Here is a 26,640-nt window from a genome sequence, read left to right as displayed (position 1 = left end):
TCTCCCTCTCTGCCAGATTAACATTCCTTACATTAATAAACAAAATCTGGAAAGATGGTTCAATACCCGACGAATGGAAACTGGGCCTCGTTATCCCCATTCCAAAACCCAAGCTAAACTTACATCTAGTTGATAACTATCGTCCCATTACACTGTTAAACTGCTCCGGTAAAATCATGGAAAGATTAGTAAATCTTCGTCTGCAAGCCCTTCTCGATCAGGAGGGTCGACTCGATCCTAGACAATATGCTTTTCTACCTGGCATGTCCAATGACGATTACTTCGGCTCTCTGGAAACACTCTTGGACATGTCTCTGAACGAACACCGGCATATAGAAGTCCTCTCTCTTGGTCTTGCCAAAGCGTTCGACAAAGTTGATCGGAACACAATTATGAACAACCTTTACTGGGGTGTAACAGGAAATATGACACAATATATAAGAAGCTTCTTTTCAAACCGATCGATACAGTTGCAAATAACCGGCCATCGCTCCAGTCCCAAACCCGTACACAACTGGGTCCCTCAAGGATCAGTAATTGCCCCCACGCTCTTCCTCATAGTCCGATAGTAGCCTCAAAGTTGACCTTAGTCTACTCCGCTCATTGGTAGAACAAAAATACTCTTCTCTAATCCATATATTTACAGATGGTTCCAAAACGGATGATAACCGTGTGGGATGTGGTATCTTCGAAGGACATAGCAATAGAAGTCTCGCACTACCGGCCGAATGTTTCGTCTTTAGTGCCGAGACCTACGCACTATTAAACGCTATAAGAAACTCCAATGGTGAATACCAGGTAACGAGGCAGCAGACAGGCTCGCCGCTGAAGGTGCCAAAATCTCCCCTCCCCCCATACCCATTCCCCAACAAGATGCCTATAAAACAACAAAAACTAAACTTTCCTATGCTTGGAAAACTAAATGGAGATCAGTACAGGACAACAAACGCCGTGAAGTAAAAAACTGCACCCTCAAATGGGTGGATCGACCCAACCCCAGTGAACGTCGAGCCCTCACAAGGCTACGGATTGGACACACCCTACTGACCCGTAACTATCTTATGGATCGAGAAGATCCTCCCATCTGCCCTTCATGTAACTGCCTCCTAACAATCAAACATATTCTCCTAAATTGTCCCATATACTCAAACCAAAGACAAATGTGTGAGCATCAGTCTTCGAGAAGTTTTGTCTAACTGTGCCCTAGAAGAGGAAAAACTGATCAAATTCCTTAAGGAAACTGGCCTTATGCACAAATCAAACTTCCTGTTTGTGGCTATAATTCCCTTTCCTATCATAAATATAAAAAATCATCCAAGCTACAATATCTTCTCTATTGACACTATACTTTCTCTTTCTCTACTCCATAAATGTTTGATATCAGAAAAAAAAACCAAAAAAAAAAACAAAAAATAAAAAAAAAACAAAAAACACCACAATACACGGAAGCGAAATGGATGAATCATCCTAAAGGATGAAAATGCTGAAAAAAAAAGTTCAAACATGAGTTTGAACAGAAAGTGATGCTGTACATCGCCATTTCCGAGAGAGGTATTTCTAAGCCATGGTTCAAGCCGTCTGGTTGGGCTATCAATCGGGATGTGTACACAAATGAATGTTTGAAGAAAATTTTGATGCCGTTTCTACACAAACATCATGCTGATGGACAATATGTGTTTTTGCCGGATAAAGTCTCATCGCATTATGCCAGAAAAAACACAATCCTGAATACCCATTCGATCTCATTTGTACCTAAGAACCACACCCGACAAATCTACCTCAGTTTTGCCCAATCGAAGATTTTTTCGGAACTCATTGAGCTTATTAGTGTACAAAAATAATTGGAGAGCCAAGAAATGCTAAGAATTGATTGGTAGAATCAAGAGATGTATTCACAAAGTTGACATGAAGACCGTACAACACTCCTGTTCCGACATCAAATGGAAACTTCGCCGAACAGCCGATTATGGACCGTTTTCAACTGTTCACTTTTTTTTTTATTTCAACAATGGATAATGTTCCTTTAATTCTATAAATAAAATATTCACGTAAATTTGACTTTTTCCACAACTTGAAAGAAAAATTCCAAAATTTTAGTTGCCACCCGTTAAATTTAAAAAAGGTTAACAGTTTGTACCTGCTTTGTCTATGTTTTGTTTTGAATGAAATTAAACTGTTGTTTTGTATTTTTGTTCTATTTTTTTTTTCTTTTTTAGATCTCAATTTGCATTTCAAATACTGCATACTGCATATACTGCTGTTATCCGATTGTGAATATTATGTCTGATCTCGTCCTTAAAAGTAGTTTTTGAAATGTTATTATTTTAACATGATTAAGACGTCGTACACAAATACGCAAAAAATCTAAAATTTAGACCCCCTCCTCCCCCTATGTAAGAATAAGTAACGTTTGATAAGACCCCTCTTCTACAGTTACGTAACGCAAAATACCCCCCCACCCCATATTCAATTTTGAAATTAAAAGTAAAAGTACACAAAAGTTTATTTGATGTATTTTTATTCTGAAACGTTCTTATGCTCCAGTAAAAAATATCAAAAGAAAAAAACAGCATCGGTCCAATTCCGGCGAGTTGTTCAGAAATCACTTGTTGTTGCGTATCCGGATTTTCTTTAGATTTGTTCCAGATAAGCACCGCTTCATCCTGACACTTCAATTTGCTGCGCACTGGATTAGCTTTAACGATAGAGTTGTAGAGGTGTTGAAACAGGTCGTTTTTATCCATTTTGCGGTCTTCTGGAAACTGTATTAACATTGAATGAGATGCAATTAATGACGCGATAAAATTATAACAATGAAACTCACTTCTTTCTATTTCAGGAAATTGCACACAGTCAGTTGCACTGCACATAAACACTGAATGAGCTGCAGTCGATGTAAACAAAACAGCAAAGCTCACTTCGTTTCATTCGCGCAGTGCGCACACAAACACATAAACGGTTTTTCTGAATCAAACTTTATTTACAAAATACTAAACCAACATTGATGCTTTCGAACAAGGGGTGCGTAGATTTGCTCGCCAAAAAAAGAAAATTACAATTCTTTTCTTTATGTTTTTTTTCCATTAATTTGTTACGTAACAGAAACAAGTACACCCCTCCTCCCTATGTAACAGCAAGTAACGCAGACTCAACCCCCCTCCCTCCCTACATGCGTTACGTAATTTGTGTACGACGCCTAAGTATTGCAATTTTATAAAGAGCATCCTCCTTCGTGAGTCTGGTAAGCCAGCCGTACTGGGCTCGATTCTCAGTATCGCTAAGAAAACTTTTGGGTTCTAAACCCATCATTGGTCGACAGATAAGATGTATAACTAAATATACAAGAAAGTTTAGTCATTTTCCAGCTGGCTATACACTGGTCCGTAATATACACGGATACTAGAATACCTGAAGTTAAATATCCCACCTGATTGACTTTGCGCCAGCTCTAAATTTTTCTTCGGAAGTCCATATTAATCACATATTACCATTATTACCTGGAAAGTGTAATTAGCATTGAAAGTTTTAAAAAATATTGAAACAACTGAAAACTATTTTCCAATTTTTATTTTATTGTTTTATTATGTAGCTAGTTTTTTTTTTAAATAAATGTTGGTACAGCAGAAAAAAGTTTGAATTTTTTTTTACAAAAAGTTGGTTCATAACCACCTTCAATATTCTTATGCAAATAACCTAAATGGAATATTTAAACTTATTAAATTATAATACTTTAAACTAGAAGCACAGAAGTTCTACGCGTTGCCAGAGATGCATCAACACGACGATTTTTTCTTCACCACCCGCACGAGTTGGGCTTCCGGGTCGAAATACCCCTTCCCATCGAGGAACGGCAGCAGTTGCTCCATCTCCCGAATGTACCGTTCGTTCCCGTACATAACCTTCCGACAGTGGCGACCCGCCTCCGTCTCCTGACTTATGGCTTCCATACTGACCTCCTCGGCGGGATCCAACGTACGCAGGGCCAGGATGCCGAAACACGTCACTGCACCTGTTGGGTGATTGAAAATCTTAAAGTGAGAATACTTAACTTTCAAATTTCAACAGAATTTATCTCACCATAACAAATTCGGTCGTAGAAGTCGATTTGAAGCTGCTTCAACGTTGGAAGAGGTTTGCCGTAGTCGAGCAGCACCAGATTGTCGATCAACTTTTCGTGGTAGAATCGTATTAGGTGGTTCATCTTGGAAATCCTTATTTCGGGGCGCATCGATGAGAAGATAGCGTAATGCAGATCAAGCACTGGTGACCCGTAGAAGCACATTTGGAAATCTACCAATTTGCTATCGTGAAGCTGTCCGTCGGGACCGTATTTGAACATCATGTTGTTGCACCAAAAATCACCGTGGTTTAAAACGTTGAAAGCCTCTGGATCTAGAGCGGTGGCTTCATAAGTTCCTGTAAAGGTAGTCGGTCTCAGCTTCTTGAGAGAAGCAATGTACTTAGTACCAAAGCTCTGATTTTCCATTTCCGAAATGCATGCATCATAACATGGTCCGAACATAAATTCTAATAGATTTGCGTTATCTTTTCGGAAAAGGCCTTCTTTGAACTCCTCTGGGAAAGTACCCTCCTTTTGATGATGAACGGCCGAGGCCGCGTGGAACTCCGCTAGTCTAACCAAGATGAGCTCCGCTTGTTCCAGACCGATTCCTTCCGATCTCGCTGTAGGCTTGAAGTTCTTCGTCAGAAGATCTTCCATGACCATGATGTCATTAGGAACATCTCGACAAACTTTGTAGCATTTCGGTCCAATCTTCACGTCGGCGCCCTTATCACGGTATAATTTCTCGAAGGCAGGAATAAATTTAGTAAACATTTCAATTTCCTTGGTGAACTGTCTCCCTGCCAGTTCGGCCGCAATTCCAGTGGGACGCGTCTTCACAACGACCGAGAATGAATTGGTCGAATTTCTAGTTCTATCCTCTACATCCAGCTTCACGCGGTACATGATCGATCCGTAGTTGTCCCCTTTGCTGGTGGCAATTTCGGCCCAACCGTCTTTCAACGCGTACTGACCCGCTGCCAACCCGAGCTTTCGTTCAATCACCTCTCCGAAAAATTCCTTCCTCATCCACCCAGGCAAATTCAGGAAATCACTCCTGATTCCACACGGTTTTTGGTAGCCACAGTGTTTGAAATCGAACGCCCCCAGGTCGTAGAAGTACGGCACCAGTTCGCTCATCTGTTTCACGTACGTCGGATTACAGTACATGTTCCTGCGAAAAGCGTCGCCAGCATCTGCCGACATCATCGTTTCGATCGAAGCGTCCTCCGTTTTCTCCAGCAAACAGATCGGCAGTATACTGAAACATGTCATGTGTCCGTAAGCGATACGATCGATGAAATCGAGGTGTAGCTCTTTGACCGTTGGAGCGGGTTTGCTGTAGCCTAGGAATTTGAGGCTATCGACCAGTTGTCCATGATAGTAGCAAATAAGGCTGTCGATCTGTGGAAGACGGATTTTTGCGCTGACCGATGAGAAGAAGAAGTACAGAAGATCGATCACAGGCGATGTCCAAACGCATAGTTGGAAATCAATCTGGAATGATGAAAAATAAGTTACAGACTCGATGCGATTCTGAATTGTTTTTGGAAACAATACTCTTCCAACCAATTTAATGGATGTTGCATACATGCAGGAGTAGCATTGAAAATTTAACTGTATATATATAGCTCTAACTGATAAGACCAAAAATTTCAATTTATGACGATTTCTTTCATCACAAAATCAATACAATATATTGAAAAGTGAATGAAATTCACTTAGATTCGAATTTAGATAGAAGCTTCATTTTGAGCTTAGATTTTTTTTTCCCAAATCCAGTAAGAGACGTTTATTCTAACTAAGCGAAAATTTCTTCTTTGACATTACAGCATCTTCCGATCTATTTGAAGTTCGTACTTGAAACTCGAAACAATGATGAAAACAAGCTGAGAAATGGCAGAAAGACATAGTTCGTAAGTTATCCTACATGTTGAGGCTACGAGCTTTACTCAAAGTATTTCGTTCTAGATTGGCCATGATCAAGACCCTATGTCCCCGCTTCTCCTTTGGATTCGTTTCATGTTAAAGCCAAGAGCTTTCTTCTCTATAATATGCCGCAAGTATCAATCCGATAATTTCAACATATTTCGTTCGCGTTCCGGATCCGGCTAGATTAACCATGGCCACGACCCAGTGTCTCTGAATCGCTTCTCCTATCGATTCCCTTCATGCTTCTTCTCATATGCCGCGATAGACTACATTTGAAATTTTATGTTTGTATGGAATAATTTAAAATTTTGTTCTCGAAAATCAACATCTTTTTTTTTTCTTGTGACGAACCGAGCTCGCTTATGGTTTTTGGGCCAATTTATAAACTATTCAAAGGAGATTTTCCGCGGAACAACTTTTTTGAAGATCATTACTTCGTTTCTTCTAAGGCAAAACATTTATTAGCTTTTGAATAGCGGTACTTCTTCTGGCATTGAACAGCAATCAATACATATCCGTTTTTACAGCCAATAACGTTTTTTTTTTGCCTAATAAGATACGAAATGAAGGTCTTAGACAAAGTTGTTCGTTGGAAAATTTCCGTTAAAAAATTTATAAATTGGCACAGAAACCATTAGTAGGCTCTGTTCCACTGAAGAAAGAACAATGCTGTTGATTTCTTCAAAACAAAATAGAGTAAAATACCTAGTTTTCGACCGTTTTCGCTTGTTTTGTAAGAAAAATTAATCTATATTAGGGATGAGCAATCCGTGGCCCGCGAGGCATGTTTGTGCGGCTCGCGAAGCTAATCTCAAATTAAATTTATTTCTTGTTTTTATTTCTACGATAGATTGTTAATTATCATAAAATAGCGGTCCCTACTAAACCAAAAAAAAAAAACCCGATTTAATACACTTAACAGTGGATTGGAGCCTTTCTAACAGAGTGTAAGTTATATTTGGAAATATATAAAATAATATAGAATACACATGATAGATTCCTTCCCTCTGCATCATATAAGTATGATTTCAGATATTCAAACAAGAAAAATTCCGATCTCAATATAAAAAAATGATGCATAGTACGTTTTTTGGGGAAAAGCGAACTGGTATGTAAGGAGTTCATTTTATGTATGGAAAGAGTGGTATTTAAACAGTTGATTTTCCAAGACTTATAACACGTTGAAATGGTGCCGTGGTAGCAACCAGAACTTTCACGATGCTGGTCACGGTTCGAATCTTACTGTTTTTTATGCTTTTTTTTTACTGAATAAGTAAAACCAACTACAATATTGATGGATAGCCGTGACACGTGGCCTAGCATGATACCTTTTTTAGAGCTCAACCATGCATAAAAGAAAAAATTCTCACAAAAGCAGGGGAAAGTAATATGACTATTAAATGATTAATCTCATTCTGAAAACTAAATCTGATATCTTATTCTGATTCTAAAGTTTGAATTTTGAGTTACAGCACTTAGTCTAATATTTGAATATAATTTCCAATTTCAAATTCCAGGTTGATCTTTAATCCGAATTCTTATTCAGAATTCTAAATCTGAATTCTCAATCTGAAATCTGAATCTGAACTCAGAATTTGAATTATGAATCTGAATTCTAAATTCAAATTCAGAATTAAGATTTTAGAATTAAGAATTAAGAATTCAGAATTCAGAATTCAGAATTCAGAATTCTGGATTCTGAATTCTCAATTCAAAATTTTGAATTTTGAATTCTTAATTTTAATTCTGAATCTAAATTCTAAATCTGTATTCTGTATCTGAATTCTGTATCTGAATCTGGAATCTGGATTCTAAATCTGAATCTGAATTCTAATTCTGGATTCTGAATCTGAATTCTGAATCTGAATTCTGAATCTGAATTCTGAATCTGAATCTGAATTCTGAATCTGAATTCTGAATCTGAATTCTGAATCTGAATTCTGAATCTGAATTCTGAATCTGAATTCTGAATCTGAATTCTGAATCTGAATTCTGAATCTGAATTCTGAATCTGAATTCTGAATCTGAATTCTGAATCTGAATTCTGAATCTGAATTCTGAATCTGAATTCTGAATCTGAATTCTGAATCTGAATTCTGAATCTGAATTCTGAATCTGAATTCTGAATCTGAATTCTGAATCTGAATTCTGAATCTGAATTCTGAATCTGAATTCTGAATCTGAATTCTGAATCTGAATTCTGAATCTGAATTCTGAATCTGAATTCTGAATCTAAATTCTGAATCTGAATTCTGAATCTGAATTCTGAATCTGAATTCTGAATCTGAATTTTGAATCTGAATTCTGAATCTGAATTCTGAATCTGAATTCTGAATCTGAATTCTGAATCTGAATTCTGAATCTGAATTCTGAATCTGAATTCTGAATCTGAATTCTGAATCTGAATTCTGAATCTGAATTCTGAATCTGAATTCTGAATCTGAATTCTGAATCTGAATTCTGAATCTGAATTCTGAATCTGAATTCTGAATCTGAATTCTGAATCTGAATTCTGAATCTGAATTCTGAATCTGAATTCTGAATCTGAATTCTGAATCTGAATTCTGAATCTGAATTCTGAATCTGAATTCTGAATCTGAATTCTGAATCTGAATTCTGAATCTGAATTCTGAATCTGAATTCTGAATCTGAATTCTGAATCTGAATTCTGAATATGAATTCTGAATCTGAATTCTGAATCTGAATTCTGAATCTGAATTCTGAATCTGAATTCTGAATCTGAATTCTGAATCTGAATTCTGAATCTGAATTCTGAATCTGAACTCTGAATCTGAATTCTGAATCTGAATTCTGAATTCTGAATCTGAATTCTGAATCTGAATTCTGAATCTGAATTCTAAATCTGAATTCTGAATCTGAATTCTGAATCTGAATTCTGAATCTGAATTCTGAATCTGAATTCTGAATCTGAATTCTGAATCTGAATTCTGAATCTGAATTCTGAATCTGAATTCTGAATCTGAATTCTGAATCTGAATTCTGAATCTGAATTCTGAATCTGAATTCTGAATCTGAATTCTGAATCTGAATTCTGAATCTGAATTCTGAATCTGAATTCTGAATCTGAATTCTGAATCTGAATTCTGAATCTGAATTCTGAATCTGAATTCTGAATCTGAATTCTGAATCTGAATTCTGAATCTGAATTCTGAATCTGAATTCTGAATCTGAATTCTGAATCTGAATTCTGAATCTGAATTCTGAATTCTGAATCTGAATTCTGAATCTGAATTCTGAATCTGAATTCTGAATCTGAATTCTGAATCTGAATTCTGAATCTGAATTCTGAATCTGAATTCTGAATCTGAATTCTGAATCTGAATTCTGAATCTGAATTCTGAATCTGAATTCTGAATCTGAATTCTGAATCTGAATTCTGAATCTGAATTCTGAATCTGAATTCTGAATCTGAATTCTGAATCTGAATTCTGAATCTGAATTCTGAATCTGAATTCTGAATCTGAATTCTGAATCTGAATTCTGAATCTGAATTCTGAATCTGAATTCTGAATCTGAATTCTGAATCTGAATTCTGAATCTGAATTCTGAATCTGAATTCTGAATCTGAATTCTGAATCTGAATTCTGAATCTGAATTCTGAATCTGAATTCTGAATCTGAATTCTGAATCTGAATTCTGAATCTGAATTCTGAATCTGAATTCTGAATCTGAATTCTGAATCTGAATTCTGAATCTGAATTCTGAATCTGAATTCTGAATCTGAATTCTGAATCTGAATTCTGAATCTGAATTCTGAATCTGAATTCTGAATCTGAATTCTGAATCTGAATTCTGAATCTGAATTCTGAATCTGAATTCTGAATCTGAATTCTGAATCTGAATTCTGAATCTGAATTCTGAATCTGAATTCTGAATCTGAATTCTGAATCTGAATTCTGAATCTGAATTCTGAATCTGAATTCTGAATCTGAATTCTGAATCTGAATTCTGAATCTGAATTCTGAATCTGAATTCTGAAACTGAATTCTGAATCTGAATTCTGAATCTGAATTCTGAATCTGAATTCTGAATCTGAATTCTGAATCTGAATTCTGAATCTGAATTCTGAATCTGAATTCTGAATCTGAATTCTGAATCTGAATTCTGAATTCTGAATTCTGAATTCTGAATTCTGAATTCTGAATTCTGAATTCTGAATTCTGAATTCTGAATTCTGAATTCTGAATTCTGAATCTGAATTCTGAATTCTGAATTCTGAATTCTGAATTCTGAATTCTGAATTCTGAATTCTGAATTCTGAATTCTGAATTCTGAATTCTGAATTCTGAATTCTGAATTCTGAATTCTGAATTCTGAATTCTGAATTCTGAATTCTGAATTCTGAATTCTGAATTCTGAATTCTGAATTCTGAATTCTGAATTCTGAATTCTGAATTCTGAATTCTGAATTCTGAATTCTGAATTCTGAATTCTGAATTCTGAATTCTGAATTCTGAATTCTGAATTCTGAATCTGAATTCTGAATCTGAATTCTGAATCTGAATTCTGAATCTGAATTCTGAATCTGAATTCTAAATCTGAATTCTGAATCTGAATATGAGTTCTGAATCTGAATTTTGAATTCTGAATTCTGAATCCTGAATTCTGATTCCTAAACCTGTATTCTGAATTTGAAAACTGAATCTGAATTCTGCATCTGAAATTGAATCTAAATTATGTATGAGTATGTAGAAATGAAAAAAAAAACATAAATTCATTCTTCAACACGGGTTAAAAAAACGAACGTCATAAAATCTTCATATAAATTCCACACCCAACCCCCCCCCCCGCCCCCAACGCAGTTTTCTGTACGGCTCTGCATTTTGTTGACACCCGGCATGGCTATAGACACTATAATTTCATATATGAAATTATAGTGTCTAATAGGCATGGCGGACTCTGAAGGAAACGCCCATCCGCCATTTGCTGCATTGAAAAGCAAGAAGTGTAAGATATAAACACTGTTGCCGTATTTGCCCCAGCAGACTGAGAAACTGCCCAGACCACGGTGCGTCTTAGTAATGCCTTTTACCTATTTGAGTTTGAGCCAATGTTTCTTAAGCGTGCTGATGGATTATTGGATAGCGTATGCGCCTTGGGATCTGAAGGTTTTTGGTTCGATTCCCGAGTCAATAAATTTTAGTTTTTTATTTTGATTATCTCTGTCTCTAATTTATAAATGATTGCTGGTGCTGCTGCTTCGAGGCGCCACTAGCAACTTTTTTTTATGCCATAATAAGTATGATATGTATTTCGTAAAGAAAACGGTTTCAACTATTTTGTTTTTTCCCGTTTTTGAAAGGGTTGTGTAGAAAAAAAAATGCATTCTTTTGAGACTAAAATCATTTTAATTGTGCAGCCCAGTTTCGCAAAAACGTTCTTGACATTTTTAAAATGGCACATACAAATCCACGGACATCAACAGAACTCGTCGAGCTGAGTCGATAGGTACCTATAAAGGTATGTCTAAGACCCATAATTAATGATCTCTCAAATCGACCGATAACCAAACCTTTCTGTTAGAAAGGCAAAAAGATATATCAATAACTTGATCATATATGCACGTCACTTGTTTACAGTTGCATTTTTTCTATAATCATCCAGATTGTTGACTTTTTTGTAAGATTTAAGCTTATTATTGAGTTCTTTTAAAGGCATGGATGCCATATTATTTATATGAAAAACGAAATATAGGAGTTAGTTAAGTCATTATTTTAAGTTTCAATCAAAGTTAAAATTGTATGATAAAGTGAAATATTTTGTTCTTGATTAATGACGGAAATAAGTAAAGTTTTGTAAAAAAGTTAACAATTATACTCAACAATTATGCCTCAGAAAAATTCTGATTTCTCGACTAAAACAAAATCTGTAATTATGTGATTCAACCCAAAAAGTTTGTAACGATTACACAGGAGAGCAGCATTTTTGGTGCCTATGATTCAAGTATTGATTTTGGAAGATTTTTTTGGTCCTGAATTCAAACATTTAACAGATTTTGTTTATCACTTGCGTGCAGAAATTTTTAAATTAATCAGTTTTAGCTAAAATCGATCTTTCATAATTGATAAACCAATAAACGTACACAAAAATCAAAAGCTGATTTTCAATAAATTACTACCCTTCATTTAATCAAGGACTCAGATATTGCCCAGATATTCCTGAATCAAAGAAATGTCGCTTTCAAAATTTAATTCTACTTATAATTTATGATTATAATTTTAATGGCATGTGCGGCGGAATGAAAACTAGAGAGAATTTTTTTTTATAGAATTTGAAAGAAAGGTGGATAGACAGGCATTAGTGTGCCAATAGGAGAAAGCTTGATAGGTGTTGAAATTTTAGGCTAGAGGGCATGTTGATGAAAAGCTCCCATGAACTGCTCCCGCCTTTGCTCTGCATTAGCTAACTATACATGAGAAACCCAGAAAGAGAATTCCCATGTATAGCCAGATGGCTGCAACGTTACACGATTTGTCTATGTATCGTGTGACCAACATCTTTCAAATAAGTGGTCGTGAATCTCGTTTTTAAGCTTTTTTTTCCTCAGATTTAAGCTTGTTTTGCCTTGAGAGCATAGGAGACGAAAGCTTAAATCGGAGGAAAAAAGCTTAAATCTGTCAAAACGAGGGAAAAAAGGGGAAATCTGAGAGATGTGCTCCATACGGTTTGAATAGCGTTGCCGCCGTCTGTGTATAGCGAGCCCAATGGTTTGAGAGCGTGTTTTTACGCACACTTCAAACGAGCTCGTTTGAAGTGTGCGTAAAAACACGCTCTCAAACCATTTGGCTCGCTATACACAGGTCCCAGCAACGATACAGGGTTTGTCTATGTATCGTGTGACCAACATCTTTTAACTAAGTGTTGGTGAATCTCGTTTTTAAGCTTTTTTTCCTCAGATTTAAGCTTTTTCTGCCTTGAGAGCATAGGAAATGAAAGCTCAAATCTGAAGGAAAAAGCTTAAATCTGTCAAAAAAGGGGAAATCTGAGGGAAAATCTGAGAGATGTGCTCCATACGGTTTGTATAACATTGCCGGGAAGTGGCTATTACATGGGAATTCTCTTTCTGGGTTTCTCATGTATAGTTAGCTAATGCAGAGCAAAGGCGGGAGCAATTCATGGGAGCTTTTCATCAACATGCCCTCTAGCCTAAAATTTCAACACCTATCAAGCTTTCTCCTATTGGCGCACTAATGCCTGTCTATCCACCTTTCTTTCAAATTCTATAAAAATAAATTCTCTCTAGTTTTCATTCCGCCGCACATGCCATTAAAATTATAATCATACAAATTACGGCGATTAAAATCATATAACACTTACAATTTATAGAGATTCCAGAAAATAAGATGACAACTTATCAAAAAAGGAAGTCAGAATATTGGATATAAAAAAATTTAATTCAGTCAACTACTTTGACTCAGAAATGATTCGACTTACGGTTTCAAAAATATCATAGATTCAAAATTCCCGTTTTTGCAGTTTTGGAGAAAAAATAACAACATGAAAACTTCCATAACTTTTTTTTATCAAGGTTCAAAATTACTCGCGGTCTATGTGAAAGTTGGCCATTGAGTCAATAAGTATTTGAAGTCTACAGTTTTATTAAAAAAGTACACAAATTGAATAAGTAATTTTGACCAATTTTTAAAGTTATCTCGAAAATTAGAGCTGACAAAAAAAAATGATCATGTGCACTCAACGCCTCCGAATACGTCAAAATCCGTTCTGAGATTTCTTGCACTTCGGAAAAATGTAAATTTTGTTGTCTTGTGTTATACTATTTTCAGAAATTTCACGGTCAAATCATGCCAAACATTGGTTAAATTAAATTGATTAAATTGAGTCATTTTACTTTAAAATTAGCTATCCACATTACCAAAGTCATAAGATTTTCATGATCCAACCTAAGGAAGCCTATCTTAAAGGGTGATACGGTCAAAATTTGGTCAATAACAACTTGACGTATTTCTTTCAATTTTGCATTTGAAAAACTTTAACACCCCTCATTTTGAAGGTGTGTGTGTGTGTGTGTGTGTAGAATGTTGCTCCTATTTTGATTTTGGAATTCACTCTTCAGTTGTCAAAATGCCGTTCAAGGAAGAAGATCAGCGTATCAAAATTTTGCTCGCGCATCGCGAAAATCCGAGCTACTCGCACGCAAAGCTGGCAAAATCACTAAAAGTTGCCAAATCAATCGTTACAAATGTAATTAAAGTGTTTGGGGAACGTTTTTCGACAGCCAAGAAGTCTGGATCGGGGGGAAATCGAAAACCGGAAGCTGCTGAGACGACAAAGAGAGTAGCCGGTAGTTTCAAGCGAAACCCTAACCTCTCTCTCCGAGATGCCGCAAATAAGCTGGGTGTATCGTCTACAGCCGTGCATCGTCTACAGCCGTGCATCGAGTCAAAAAACGACCCGAACTATCGACTTACAAGAAGGTAGTGACTCCAAATCGTGATGATAAACAAAATACGACGGCCAAAGCGCGATCCCGGAGGCTGTACACGACGATGCTGACGAAGTTTGACAGCATGGTAATGGACGACGAAACCTATGTCAAAACCGACTACAAGCAGCTTCCGGGACAGGAGTTTTATACGGCAAAAGGAAGGGGAAAGATAGCAAATATTTTCAAGCATATGAAACTGTCAAAGTTCGCGAATAAATATCTGGTTTGACAAGCCATCTGTACCTGTTGCTTGAAAAGCAGCATTTTCATAGCTTCCGGGACTGTCAACCAAGAAATTTACGTGAAAGAGTGTTTGAATAAACGTCTGCTGCCTTTTCTGAAGAAACACGGTTGTTCCGTACTGTTGTGGCCGGATTTGGCATCTTGCCATTACGGTAAAAAGGCCATGGAGTGGTACGCCGCCAACAACGTGCAGGGTGTTCCCAAGGACAAAAACCCTCCCAACACGCCAGAGCTCCGCCCAATTGAGCAATACTGGGCTATTATCAAGCGGAACCTAAAAAAGACCAAAAAACTGCTAAGGACGAGCAGCTCTGCAAGACAAACTGGCTTTCTGCGGCGAAGAAGGTGGACAAGGTGGCTGTACAAAATCTGATGGCAAGGGTTAAGCGTAAGGCCTTGCAATTCGGATTTGGAAAAGCGGAAGCCTAACTGAATATTTTTCCTGAATTTTATACTAACTAAACTTGAAAAAGAAATTTAATTTAAAATAATTTAAATAAACGATTCCACCGATTTACACGCGTTTTCCCTTGATCAAATTTTAATCGTATCACCCTTTAGATATATTTAAATTAAATTAAGAAAATTTATGAAATCTGTACAAAATTTCTAGAATTAGAAATATTAACTGTATCATTGACAAATTTGCTTGAAAATCTGTGAAGTTATGAATTTTTCATTTTCACCAGAGCTAAGCAAGCCTTGGTCGAGTGTGGTCGTGTTTTTTTTCGCTCGTGTTTTTTGCGTTTAAGTTTCCGGGGTAATTAAAATTATAAAATTCGTTTATTTTGATGTAAAGTCCAGTGTTTTCGAAGTTCATACGAGTTTTTTTTTTTGTTTTGTTGCAAAAATACGTGAATGAAACGGTTTCTTTTTTTGTCCAATTCGCGATGTTTATGGACTCGTGCTGGATTTGCAGAAATTTGGTTATCATTCGTGTATTCGCTTTCGTTCTGTTTTTTTTCCCTTAATTTTTTGTGTTAATCTTTGAAAATAATTTTTCTGAAGAGATGAGTTATGTAAAAAGATAACTGTGGTGACCGTTTTGAAGAAAAAATTGAAGTGGATTTCCCGAAATAGCTAATTTGAAAGGCATTTAGATCTCGCGAGAGGCCGATCTAAACTGTTCGTTTGTTTTCCCGAGCTTGTGTATCGATTAAAAAATATGGTAATCATTTTTCCCAAACACTTCGCGAATAGTTTGATAATGATTACCATACCTTGTTGTTCCGATGATGCGGAAATTTATGCTCAGAAATATGAATCAGTTTTTCAGACTTTTTCAGATAGGATCGTTAATTTTCAATCCATTTTGTGCCATCGTCGTGTTGGTGTTATTATGCTTGCAAACGGTTTGAAATAGATCAAAATTTTCGGTATCAAAACTTAACTCAAGAAACCTTCTTTTTGTGATGATAGCAATAGTTATAATGTTATCTATAAAATTTCAGAAAAAATGTGGAATATATTTTCGTATTTTTTGAACAAGATTGTCTATAGACAAAATGGGAATAGTAGGCATCGGTCGAAAGTGCAACACGCGTTTAATCGTAGCTGCGAAATTTTCGCATGAGAAAAATCCATACATTTAAGTGAAAATCGAACTATTTTGCTGTTTTTAAGTGTACCATTCTACGAATTACATGTGTCACAAGCACAATCGGACCTTGTTATCGACGGATATTTAAATGATGGAAATTACGAAGAAAATGGGATTCCAAATAACGGGCGAGCCAGAAAAAGTTTTCTATTATAATTTTGCAGGATCACTTCATAGCACATTCAAATTCATAAACCAAAGTTTTTTATTATTTTTTTTAAATAGAATAACAGGAACAATTAATTTTTGGAGGACTCTTTAATATTGCCGAAGTTTTGATTAAAAGATGTGGTTTTGTTAAATGTTTGTTCATTCATTTCCCGCAATTCAAATGCGACAAAAAATGTAGTGAGGAAGCGAGTGGACCTCAGTTAGGTGCGGGGCGAACAGGTTGCTTGAACCATGTGAAAAGTTTAATTTTCGTGTTCGTTCCGGGCATGTTGTGTGAAATGGTTCTTCTGGCGATACTGAACTGTGATTTTTTTTTCAAACAATGGTAGAACAAATGTATCATTTATACTGAACTAAGCTGTTAAATATAATCTAGCGAAATTTTTGTTTGAGAGCGATGTTGCTGATGTTTGTTTGTGTTAACGTGGGGCTCGACTACTTTGATTGAAACAAAAGGAACAAAAATGAATGTTGTGTTATAATATTAATATGGGTGAAATGAAAAATCATAGGAGAGAAAAATAAAAAATCATTGCCTGATTAGAAAAATTTTCAATGGAAAGAATACAGAAAAAAAAATTCTGAATCCTTACGAGGTGTATGTGAACGGCTAACTGAACCCTCCAAAGCTGTTCGCAAAATTCGGGAAAATTTGACCTGTAGTTTGTTGGCGTTCCCATGGAAGATAAGTATCCTTGATAATTTCTATTTTAAAGCTGCTGTGGTAAGTTATTATGATGATCAATGTAATAAATTATTGAATGTATAATAGCTTAACTCTATTCAAGGGGATTAGTGGGGGGTTGGATAGGACATCAAACGAACGAAAGACTGAAATACAATGGATTGTGGGTTCAAGCCAGCCGGAGTATCTCGGCAAATTTGGAATTGTGCGAAAGATACTATGGTACCTTTTCATAACTCTAAATTTGTTTCGAACAGTTGGAAGAGAGTTTGGTGAGTCAGACCTATCCCAAACCAGTTGTAACGGACCCCTTGGTGGTGCTGCAATTATTGTTGATGAGTTAAGCATGAACAATATTTGAATGTGCTATCGAGACTTCCCGTACCGCTTCGGGTCGAAAGACCTATCAGCCACTGGTGGGTTCAACTACATACATACATACAAGATTGTCTATAGACAAAATCTGTATGGATAGGATAGTTACTTCATCAGTTATCATTTTATCGATTTCACTCTAAACTAATAAGTTTTAAAATTACTATACGTCAGAAAATTAAAAGTGATAAAAAAATCTGACAAAAAATTGGCTTGAGGTTTGATACTCTGAGTCAGAAAGCTTGGCTTTTTAAATTGCATTTTATTTAGACTCTTATTTTCTACTTATTTTATATTTAGAGTGTTGATTTTTTATATTAAGAAATTGAAATAAACAATAGGGTAAATGTACCCGACCTTGGCACCTAAGGCACGGTTGACCCTTTTTTTAAACATTCCAACCTTCCTGTTAAGTGCACCATAGAACATCCTTAGAAGAATTTACTTGCTAACTTGCTTATAGTTCAACAAAAATATGTTTTCTCTATGGAACTTCCATTAATGCGAGCAAAATGCATGCAAAGTACTCACTGCGGTGCTCCAATTACTTGGCCGCCGTACCAATTGTTTGCCGTTTCGATGATCCGATTCTTGGCCACCAGCAATGTGCAATAGATCTTTACCAACAATGCTCAATTGACAGTTAACAGACTCGTTGGCTATTCTGAATATAAGGCCACTGACAGAATGACGTCAGCTGAGCGTAAAGTTCTATGCGACAATGGAACACCAGGCTTCACTCATACAACAAAAAGGCTTTTGACAACATTGATGAAATTTGGTTGGAAGGGAAGCACAAAATAAGCTTTCATTTCAAAAAGTCGGAAGACCAGAATTTCCGCAATTTTTTTTTAATTTTTAAAACATTAAACTTTTTACTCATTTAAACAAAGTGATGATTATAAACACCTCAGGTTGTTTCAGAATATTTGTGTATGAACAAGAATCATTGGTTTATGAATGACAACTAAACCTTCATCAGGGGGACCGATTCAGAAAGGAATTATGTCCGTGAGTGGTTTGAACTTTCTCTTTTTTATGAACATTAAATCCCTTTGATGAAATCTAAACTAACATATTTTTTAAGCAAACTTTTTAAACTAAACACGCAGTTTTTTGAGACAATTTCATCAAAATAAAAATCAAATACGACTTGAACGGGAGTAATACTGAAAGGTTTGAGCCGTGTCAGATAAACGAGTTATTAAAAAAAACGACATGAACGTGGTTGTTGTGAAAGTGGTATTGTAACGTTGAATTAAAATATCTTATTTTGAACTTTTCTCATCGATTAGATTTTTCCAAATATTGGAAAAATTGCTTAGATTTTCTCAGATTTTTTTGGAGAATTTCCTGACTTGAATGCAAACTAGACAAATTCAGGAAAGCTAAGCCTAACGACAGATTCATTTACGACATTTCTATGGTTTTCTGCATCATGATGTGTTGTCATTTATAAATCATTGTTTAAATTATTCCTTTTGATTTTTTATAGACCATAAGTTGATAGTAAAATTCTCTAGGAGACTTCCGATTGCGACACATAGGGTTATTTTCACTACCAAACAACTATCTTCATATTTTGGAGTTTGGCTTCATAAAGTAAAAAATTAAAAAAAATCCTTTGAATGGTATTTTAAAATTTCGCCCTTTTGAATTTGTTAGCTGAGATTATGAGCTGCAGGCAAGAGCCATCTCGAATGCCCGGGGCGTTGCGCAGTGGTTTGACACGCCAAAAAGATATTAGAATGTAAACCTTGCTAAAACATTTTTTTAATTCGACTAACATCTAATATTTTAAGGAATAATTGGAAAGAAAACGATTTTTTCCTGAACTTCCAACTTCTGTTTCCAAGAAAAAAATTAGAACAAAAATCCAAAAAATTAAATCTGAGTATATGGTTCCCAAGCGGTAGAAAACGATTCCAATACTCAATTAATTATGTATTTTATATATTAAAGTCATGAATTGCCATCGATCTAACAGTTTTTGATAAGAAAAACATCTTAAGTCTTGTAAGTTGCCTAATTTCACTTAGTTTTTTTTTATTTCGAACCACTGTGTTCTGTAGGAGGCCACGTGGTCTCTGTTCGGCAGACTGCAATGCAAATGCTGTTGGCACGCATACCAATGTACCTTCGATTCATGGTTCCCAAATAGCGATTTTTGCATTTTCAATGCTGGGATATGACTTTTAGTTAGTCGAATCACTTATGTTCTCCAACTTATTTCGAAGCTTAAGTTGATAGAAACGATCTTATCATACAACCCAATTAGTATGAAAACATTTGTGCGTAGTTTTAAATGAATTTTTAGGGAAAACATCAGCCCAAAAATACCTCTTTAATAAAAATGTATTTTCCAGCTTCCAACACTGGTGGTGTATTCCGATAGAAGTTGCATGCCAAGAAAAGGAACGAAATTAGTTTTAAATTTTTATTACAAACTTAAATAAACATTCATTATTTTGTCTTTCTAGTATTTTTTGATTTTTTGCCGAGTTTAATTGTAGGCAAGAGTAGTTATTGCAAATTTTTCAAATGAATGTCCGCGTTTGAAATCGCATGTGAACTTAACAGTTGCACTAGAAAAGTGAGTTCTTCTGATTTTCATACGGTGATTTCCAAAATAATTGCCTCGGATGCAGATCGAAAAAAATTAACTACTTTAATAAAGTACAAACATTCAAAAAATTCGGTATGCACAGATTTGGAACAAATTATTCTCTTCGCAATTAAAATATATTCAAAAATTTTTAGTTCAATTTGGGCCCAAAAAACATGAAAAGACATGTTGGCATGCCAAGAAAAGGACCATGCCAAAATTGGGCTCACTTACCCTACCCAAATTTTCAACGAAAATTGTGTTTCAAAATTGAAAATAATAACACTAAATTGCCAAATCTCGATTAAGTGAAATACTCCAAACAAAAATTTAATCCCCGTTAGTTATGTCTGTTAATTAGTTTATCGGCCTTAACTGTTAGAAGGAAATACTTCCGGAAAGTTTTAAAATATCAGAGCTCATCAATCAGTTTGAAATTCATAGCAATAATCAACTAACACTTATCTCAAATGTTTGTTTTTTTTTAACGTTTAGTTGCAAAATAAGAATCATTAAAATTTTGTTTCGAGCCTAGCGCTTATATTCAGAAGCTCAAGAAAAAAAATGAAGATAACTTGAAGAATTTTTTTTCTACATGTTCATCTCTCAACAACGTGAGTATTATTTTTATTAGAAAAATTACATTTTTAACGAAAAATTCTCCAAATACCTTTTAAAAATACACCATGGAAACATTATAAACATACACGGAAGTTGAGTGTCAAAAATAGAATTTTGGGCGAATTTTCAGCGCTAGTTTTCGACAGCTTGAAAAACAGTTGGAATTCCATAAAATGTTAGTAGCCTCATTTATCCATTGATTCGTTTTATGTTACCGAATAAAAGGTATTTTTTCATGATTCAAAACCATTCTTATTTGGTCGATGGCATTGAATTTAATAAGTGATTTAGAATGTTACTTTTATTTACTACTATTAAACAACTTATTTAGAATAATTTTTATATGGGAGCTGGGAGAGCAAAAATAAGAAAAATATGAACATATATAGCTAGAGCAACCAAATAGGAAGATAAGCCATTAATTAAAAATCTATCGAAAACTAGCTCCTGCCGTAATCTAGGGTTTCTACCCTATTAGATTTCCCCATATTAACCTAAAAGTTAAAATTTTCTGATGTAAACATTACTGAAAAATTCTGCGAAAAACCCTGGACGAGTTTTGAACCGAAACGAAGGTTTAAGGAGGTTTGAGATATTCAAAAATGACACCAAACCGACTCAGTCTTATATGAATGCATTAAATTAATTTTCATACTTTAAGAAATTTCAGAGAAAAGAAAACAGAAATTTCCCCCTAATTTCAATTTCAGACTTATATTTTGAATTGATGTAGGGTAAGTGTTCCTAATTTGGCATGTGTACCTAATGTTAACATAATGTTCGATTTTGCCTGTTTTTGACGTTATTTTTCACTTATCACAATTATCAAAAAAATGATAATGTAAAGGATCATGTGAACTTTCATTTTACAAACAAATTAGTTTTCTTACTCACACTTTACACACTTTACTTTTTCGTAAAATCCGGATTGTTTCAAAATATGATCAATTTGAATGGAATTGTTAGCAAATTTCTTAAAAAACATCTGTTGAGAAATAGAAGATTAAAGCTGAATTTGTCAACCGATTTTTTTTGAAATTTTTCGGCGGATTGTTTTTTTATCATGATTTAGGTAACAAGTATGTTAGAACCATGTTTTTCTCGTGTAAAAAATCAAAAAAGCATATGTCCACAATTAGGAACACTATTTTCAATGTGTTCCTAATTATGGACATAGTCAAAGTTTTCCAAACTATATCAAAGTCACAGAATGTATTTAGAATAAATTTGATTGATAGAATTGTGTTTTAACATAATTTTCAACGATCTGTTAAAATAAACTGTTTTGAGCTAATAAAAAAATATTTTTTTCACTTCAGTATATCTCAAAGCTAAAAATGTTGAAAAAATATTTTCGTCAGGTTTTAAAGAACGCACCCTTCGCGACAGAGAAGGAAACCATCAACTCACAGAGAGCTTCTTAACGAAAACAGAATCGAAAGGAAAAATTTAAAAAAACTCTCAATAAAATACGTTGTATACCGTCATTTGGGGCATCATGCAACACTTTTAATTTCAATGGCTTCTAAAAACCTAATGTCCACTGATAATCCTAACGTTTGTACATCATAAGTTTTAAGGTTTATGGGACATCAAATAAACGTAGTCAGAAAAATAATTGGTTCCACCAGTTATTTTTAAATTTACAAAACATTCGATTTTCACCCTACTAAGAAAAAGGGGTATCTAAGTTGCCAAAACCTTTGTTTTTGATGAAAAAATCAAAAAAAAAAAAAAGTTTGAAAAGTTATAGATTTTGATATATTTGTGATGTCGTTACGCATAAAGCACGATCTGCAGTTATTTTTAATTTTGTTAGAATTAAAGTTTATATTTTTCCTGTCAAAGATTTTTCTTTAAAGAAAGCATAAGAGTTCTGATACATTTAAGGATAAAAAATACTACGAACATTTTACAACGTATTCTAGCATATAGAAACAAGATTTAAACTGTGAATCATTGATTTGCATGTCGATGCATTTTAGCCCAGACTGGTAACGGAGTTTTAAAATATTCATTTTAAAAAATTAAATGATTGTCCGAAAAATATTCATACACCATCAGTGTTGATGTAGGATGATAAAATTCATATAAAGTTTGTAGGTAATATCACTAAGTCAATCCGTCACATTGTGTAAAGTTTTTTACGGCATCAAAAAATATAAAAATTCCGATTTTTCGAATTTTCTATGAGAATCAAAAACTTCATAAAACTCTCTCACGATGTGAGAACTATGGCGTCATCGTTTTGTTATAATTAAATGATAATTTTATTACATTATATTAAAATAAAAGTTGAATAAGTGTTGTGGTATACAAATGTTACATCGAATCATGCTGTTGCATGATGCTCTGTCCAACTGTTCTTATTTGTATCCGTTACAATGAATTTTCTACTTTTGAAATATAATAAAAGTATACATTGGAAAAGTAAAATTTAGAATTTTAATAAGCTCATCATCCACTACTTTCTTCAAAACTAGCGTAAAGGAATATTGTGTAGGATTTAGATAGCCCTTATTTCTCTATGCATATTCCAAAAACGTTTTAAAATCGATGAAATGGTGAGTTTTGAAATTTTTCTCATTATAGTATTAAAAAAACAGAACCATATGCAAAATCAGGAACAAATAGTGTAATATTGGGTAGGCTGATCCTTTTTTCCTCATATGTTAACATTAGGAACACCCATATGTTAACATTAGGATCAATTAGTGCCAAATAAGAAACACCGACACACTTTATAAAATATGATATTTTTCTTAAATTTAGGCTTGAAATGATTGTTTCAAACCAAAACAGAGTTCAGAAAAAAAATGGAACTGACTTGAGATTCCGATTTAAGAAAAAAAACTTAAGCCCCACTAAATAATCTTACCAGTTTTATCTCGGCTAGAGACGTTTTCCAGTCCTGGTTTTGATCGTACCGAAACAGAAAATTGTTACACCAGGCGTCTCCATGGGTGAGCACATTGAATTCGTCCGGCCGAGCTTTGATGATTGCAATAATCTCATCTGTCATCGCCGCTGCCGTATCTTCCTGTTGACGAACGAGGTAGATTGGTTTGATTACTTTTCGGTGTTAATTTTTTTTTATTAGATTTAGTGGAGCATTCATAGATCACGTAAAGCTTTTTATATAGCGGACAAACAGTGTACGTGGTTTATGGATATTCTCTTGTTAGGATTACCATCATATCTGCGTACCAATCACCATTGGGCCAAGTTCTTAAAATTTTATCGAACGACGGTCCCACACTTTTCATCTGTTGCTCCATCATGGGTTTCATGTTCTCGTTATAATTTCCATGATTGAAAATTTCAGGGAATGGTTCCCCGGAAGTTTCCCGATAGACGGCAGAAGCTGCATGGAGTTGAGCCAATAGTTGAAGAACCACCTCGGCATGGTTCCGATCCAAGCCTTCCTTTCGATTGGCCATTCGGAAGTCCTGATCCCTCAAATCTTCCATTACGAGCACCGTGGGTTCGGATGTGTGGTGCAAACATTTGGGACCGAACGACACATTCCGGCCTTTGCTGTGGTACATTTCCTCAAAAGCCGGCAGAAACTTCGTGTACATTTCCACTTCCTTGGGGAACAAATTTAAACAGCTGCAGAAGCTCTTCGGTTAGACCCGTCGTAATAAGTGCCTTCACAATCAACGAGATGGTCTTCTTGGTCGTTCCATCAGGCAATGTCACATCGACCTGTACCCGGTAGATTTTAGACGCGAAATTGTCCCCAGCTTCCGTTGCCGGTTTCACGTGGATCTCATCGATGCTGAATTTATTTTCGGCGCCATTCAAATTTAAAACTCGCCTCAATTGCCGGCTCAAAATACTCCTTCGCCATCCACGTGGGAACATCACCGGTCACTACTGCGGGTTCGGCCATTTCGACGCGCGATTGTAATAACACTGACTGTGGAGGTCGAATTTATTGAGTTCGAGCGCTGTTTGTTGCTTCCCAAAGAACGTGCGTGTGTACCTGAGAGTAGTTGTAGATATACAGTATATGTACCTACCCAAGTCATAAACGAGAGATGATATGGTAAAACAAATCTTATCTTTCACGATAAGAAATCTTTGAAAGCCCCTTGTCGCCTGCCTCCCCACAGCAACAGGTCTTCGATTGATTATGATTTACAAGTTCATGGTTGGCTAGCATGGTTTAGAACAATTTTTCAACAATTGAACCTCGCAATTAATTCATACCTACATATGTTTATATTTAGAACAAGCTTCATAGCCAGAACATTCCCCTCATAACAAATAATGACATCATCTTCCAGCCTTGCGTTCCAGTGTAGGAACGTGTTGGACAAACTATCATTGTTAAATGGCTACGACCATTGACATTTGATCCACCCTAGACGAACGCTGTTTATTTACTTAGTGTGGACGCTTTTTTGTGGCGAAAATGCAAAGTGTTATGTATGTAATAGAAGAATCATCTTCGGCTGGGCGATACAATGCACAGTGGGGATTTTCGAATTAAAAAGGTAGGGTAAGTGTTCATGACATTGGAAGTGTTTCTAATACTGTCATACCAAAAATTTGATCATTTCATAGTAAAGGGTGTCAAGATCAAAAGTGGTCAAACTAAATTGCGTGAAAATAGATTATTTGTTTATTTAAAAAAATTAAAGTATCTTTTTTTTTTAAGTTCAGTATGTATAAAATAAAAAATACTCAGTCCAGATTCCGGTCGACCTAGTCCTGTAGTCCAAATTGGCGATCCTTTCATTTGACGCCTGTCGCAAAACGCCTGTTTGCTTTGAACTGCTTCTCGCTGCTAACGGGGTTTTGGGTCTTCTTAAGGATCTGCTTAACTATCCCCCAATCGTCCCCAGTTCTTGTGTGTTGGGAGGGTTCTTATCCTTGGGTACAACCTGAATGTTGTTTGCGGCATATCACTCCATGGCCTTTTTTCCATAGTGGCAGGATGCCAAATTCGGCCAAAACAGCACAGACATGAGACAAGTCATGTTTCTTCAGGAAAGGTAGGTTACATAAAAATATTCGTTGTGTTTAGCTTAAGAACTAATCATATAAATTTTATTGTGAAGCTCAAAAACTAATCATTTGATGATTGTTCGAGACCCCTCACTTCTTCCAAGAGATGTGCAAGAGAGGGGCTCCAATAAGAGGTTAATGTAACGACACGACAATTAATCAAGCAAAAGGAACCATAATTCACGTGAGAGTATAAATAAATACTTGAATATTTATTTAATGCTAAATTATCTCACCTTTCTTCCAGTGAGGGGACGTAATAAAGTTTTTGTGCATAAAAGAATTAAAACCAATGCAATGTACAATAGGGAAAAAGTATATAAACCGCTAAGAAATTCAATATTTTCTTCCTCCACGAACCAAATCTATGAAAATAATGAAAATATGGAATTATGCCTGTTTTTTCCCTCAATTCCCCTACATTTTCCAAGTATTTCAGAAAAAGCATGGGAATTGAAAATTTTGAACCAAATAAGAATTATCTTATGTGATTTCTTTCCGAGAAATCGAATGAAGGCTTTTTGAGCAGCCACACGCATCGAAAATGGAGTTATGGCTGTTTTACCCTCAATTTCCCTATTTTTTTCGAAACAGTTTAGCCATTACTCCATTGTTTGAAGCAAGCGGTAACTCAAACAGCATTCATTCGATTCTTTGGAAAAAATAACAAAAGATAGTTCTCATATGTTCCAAAATTTTTCTGTGCGAACAAGCTTTTTTTTCTAAATAAACTGAAAATGTTGGGAAATTAAGTTTAAAACAGTCAAAGCCACAATTTCATGCAGCGTACGGTGGGTGAAATAACCTTCATTCGATTACTCGAAAAAACCACACAAGATAGATCTCATTTGGCTAAAATTTT

The 26,640-nt window shown here is 35.3% G+C and overlaps 1 protein-coding gene across 2 annotated transcripts; it reads right to left on the bottom strand.

The window, feature by feature from the left end:
- Positions 1-3,399: 3,399 nt before the first annotated feature.
- LOC129756854 (uncharacterized) lies at positions 3,400-24,811 on the bottom strand. 2 transcript variants are annotated; one of them, XM_055753885.1, is made up of 4 exons: positions 23,954-24,556; positions 23,641-23,802; positions 4,078-5,560; positions 3,400-4,009 (listed from the first exon to the last, which is right to left on the bottom strand). In XM_055753885.1, the coding sequence occupies exons 1-4, from the start codon at positions 24,341-24,343 to the stop codon at positions 3,774-3,776; spliced, it is 2,271 nt and encodes a 756-aa protein (XP_055609860.1). In that variant the 5' UTR covers positions 24,344-24,556; the 3' UTR covers positions 3,400-3,773. The 2 variants fall into 2 exon arrangements, with proteins under 2 accessions (XP_055609860.1, XP_055609861.1); XM_055753886.1 differs by lacking the exon at positions 23,954-24,556 and adding an exon at positions 24,788-24,811 and having other exon boundaries at positions 3,402-4,009.
- Between the last annotated feature and the right edge of the window lie 1,829 nt (positions 24,812-26,640).

Source organism: Uranotaenia lowii, chromosome 3 (genome assembly GCF_029784155.1).
Source record: "Uranotaenia lowii strain MFRU-FL chromosome 3, ASM2978415v1, whole genome shotgun sequence".
Lineage (NCBI taxonomy): Eukaryota > Metazoa > Arthropoda > Insecta > Diptera > Culicidae > Uranotaenia > Uranotaenia lowii.
Note: the sequence above shows the minus strand (reverse complement) of the source record. Positions and strands in the feature narration are given on the sequence as shown.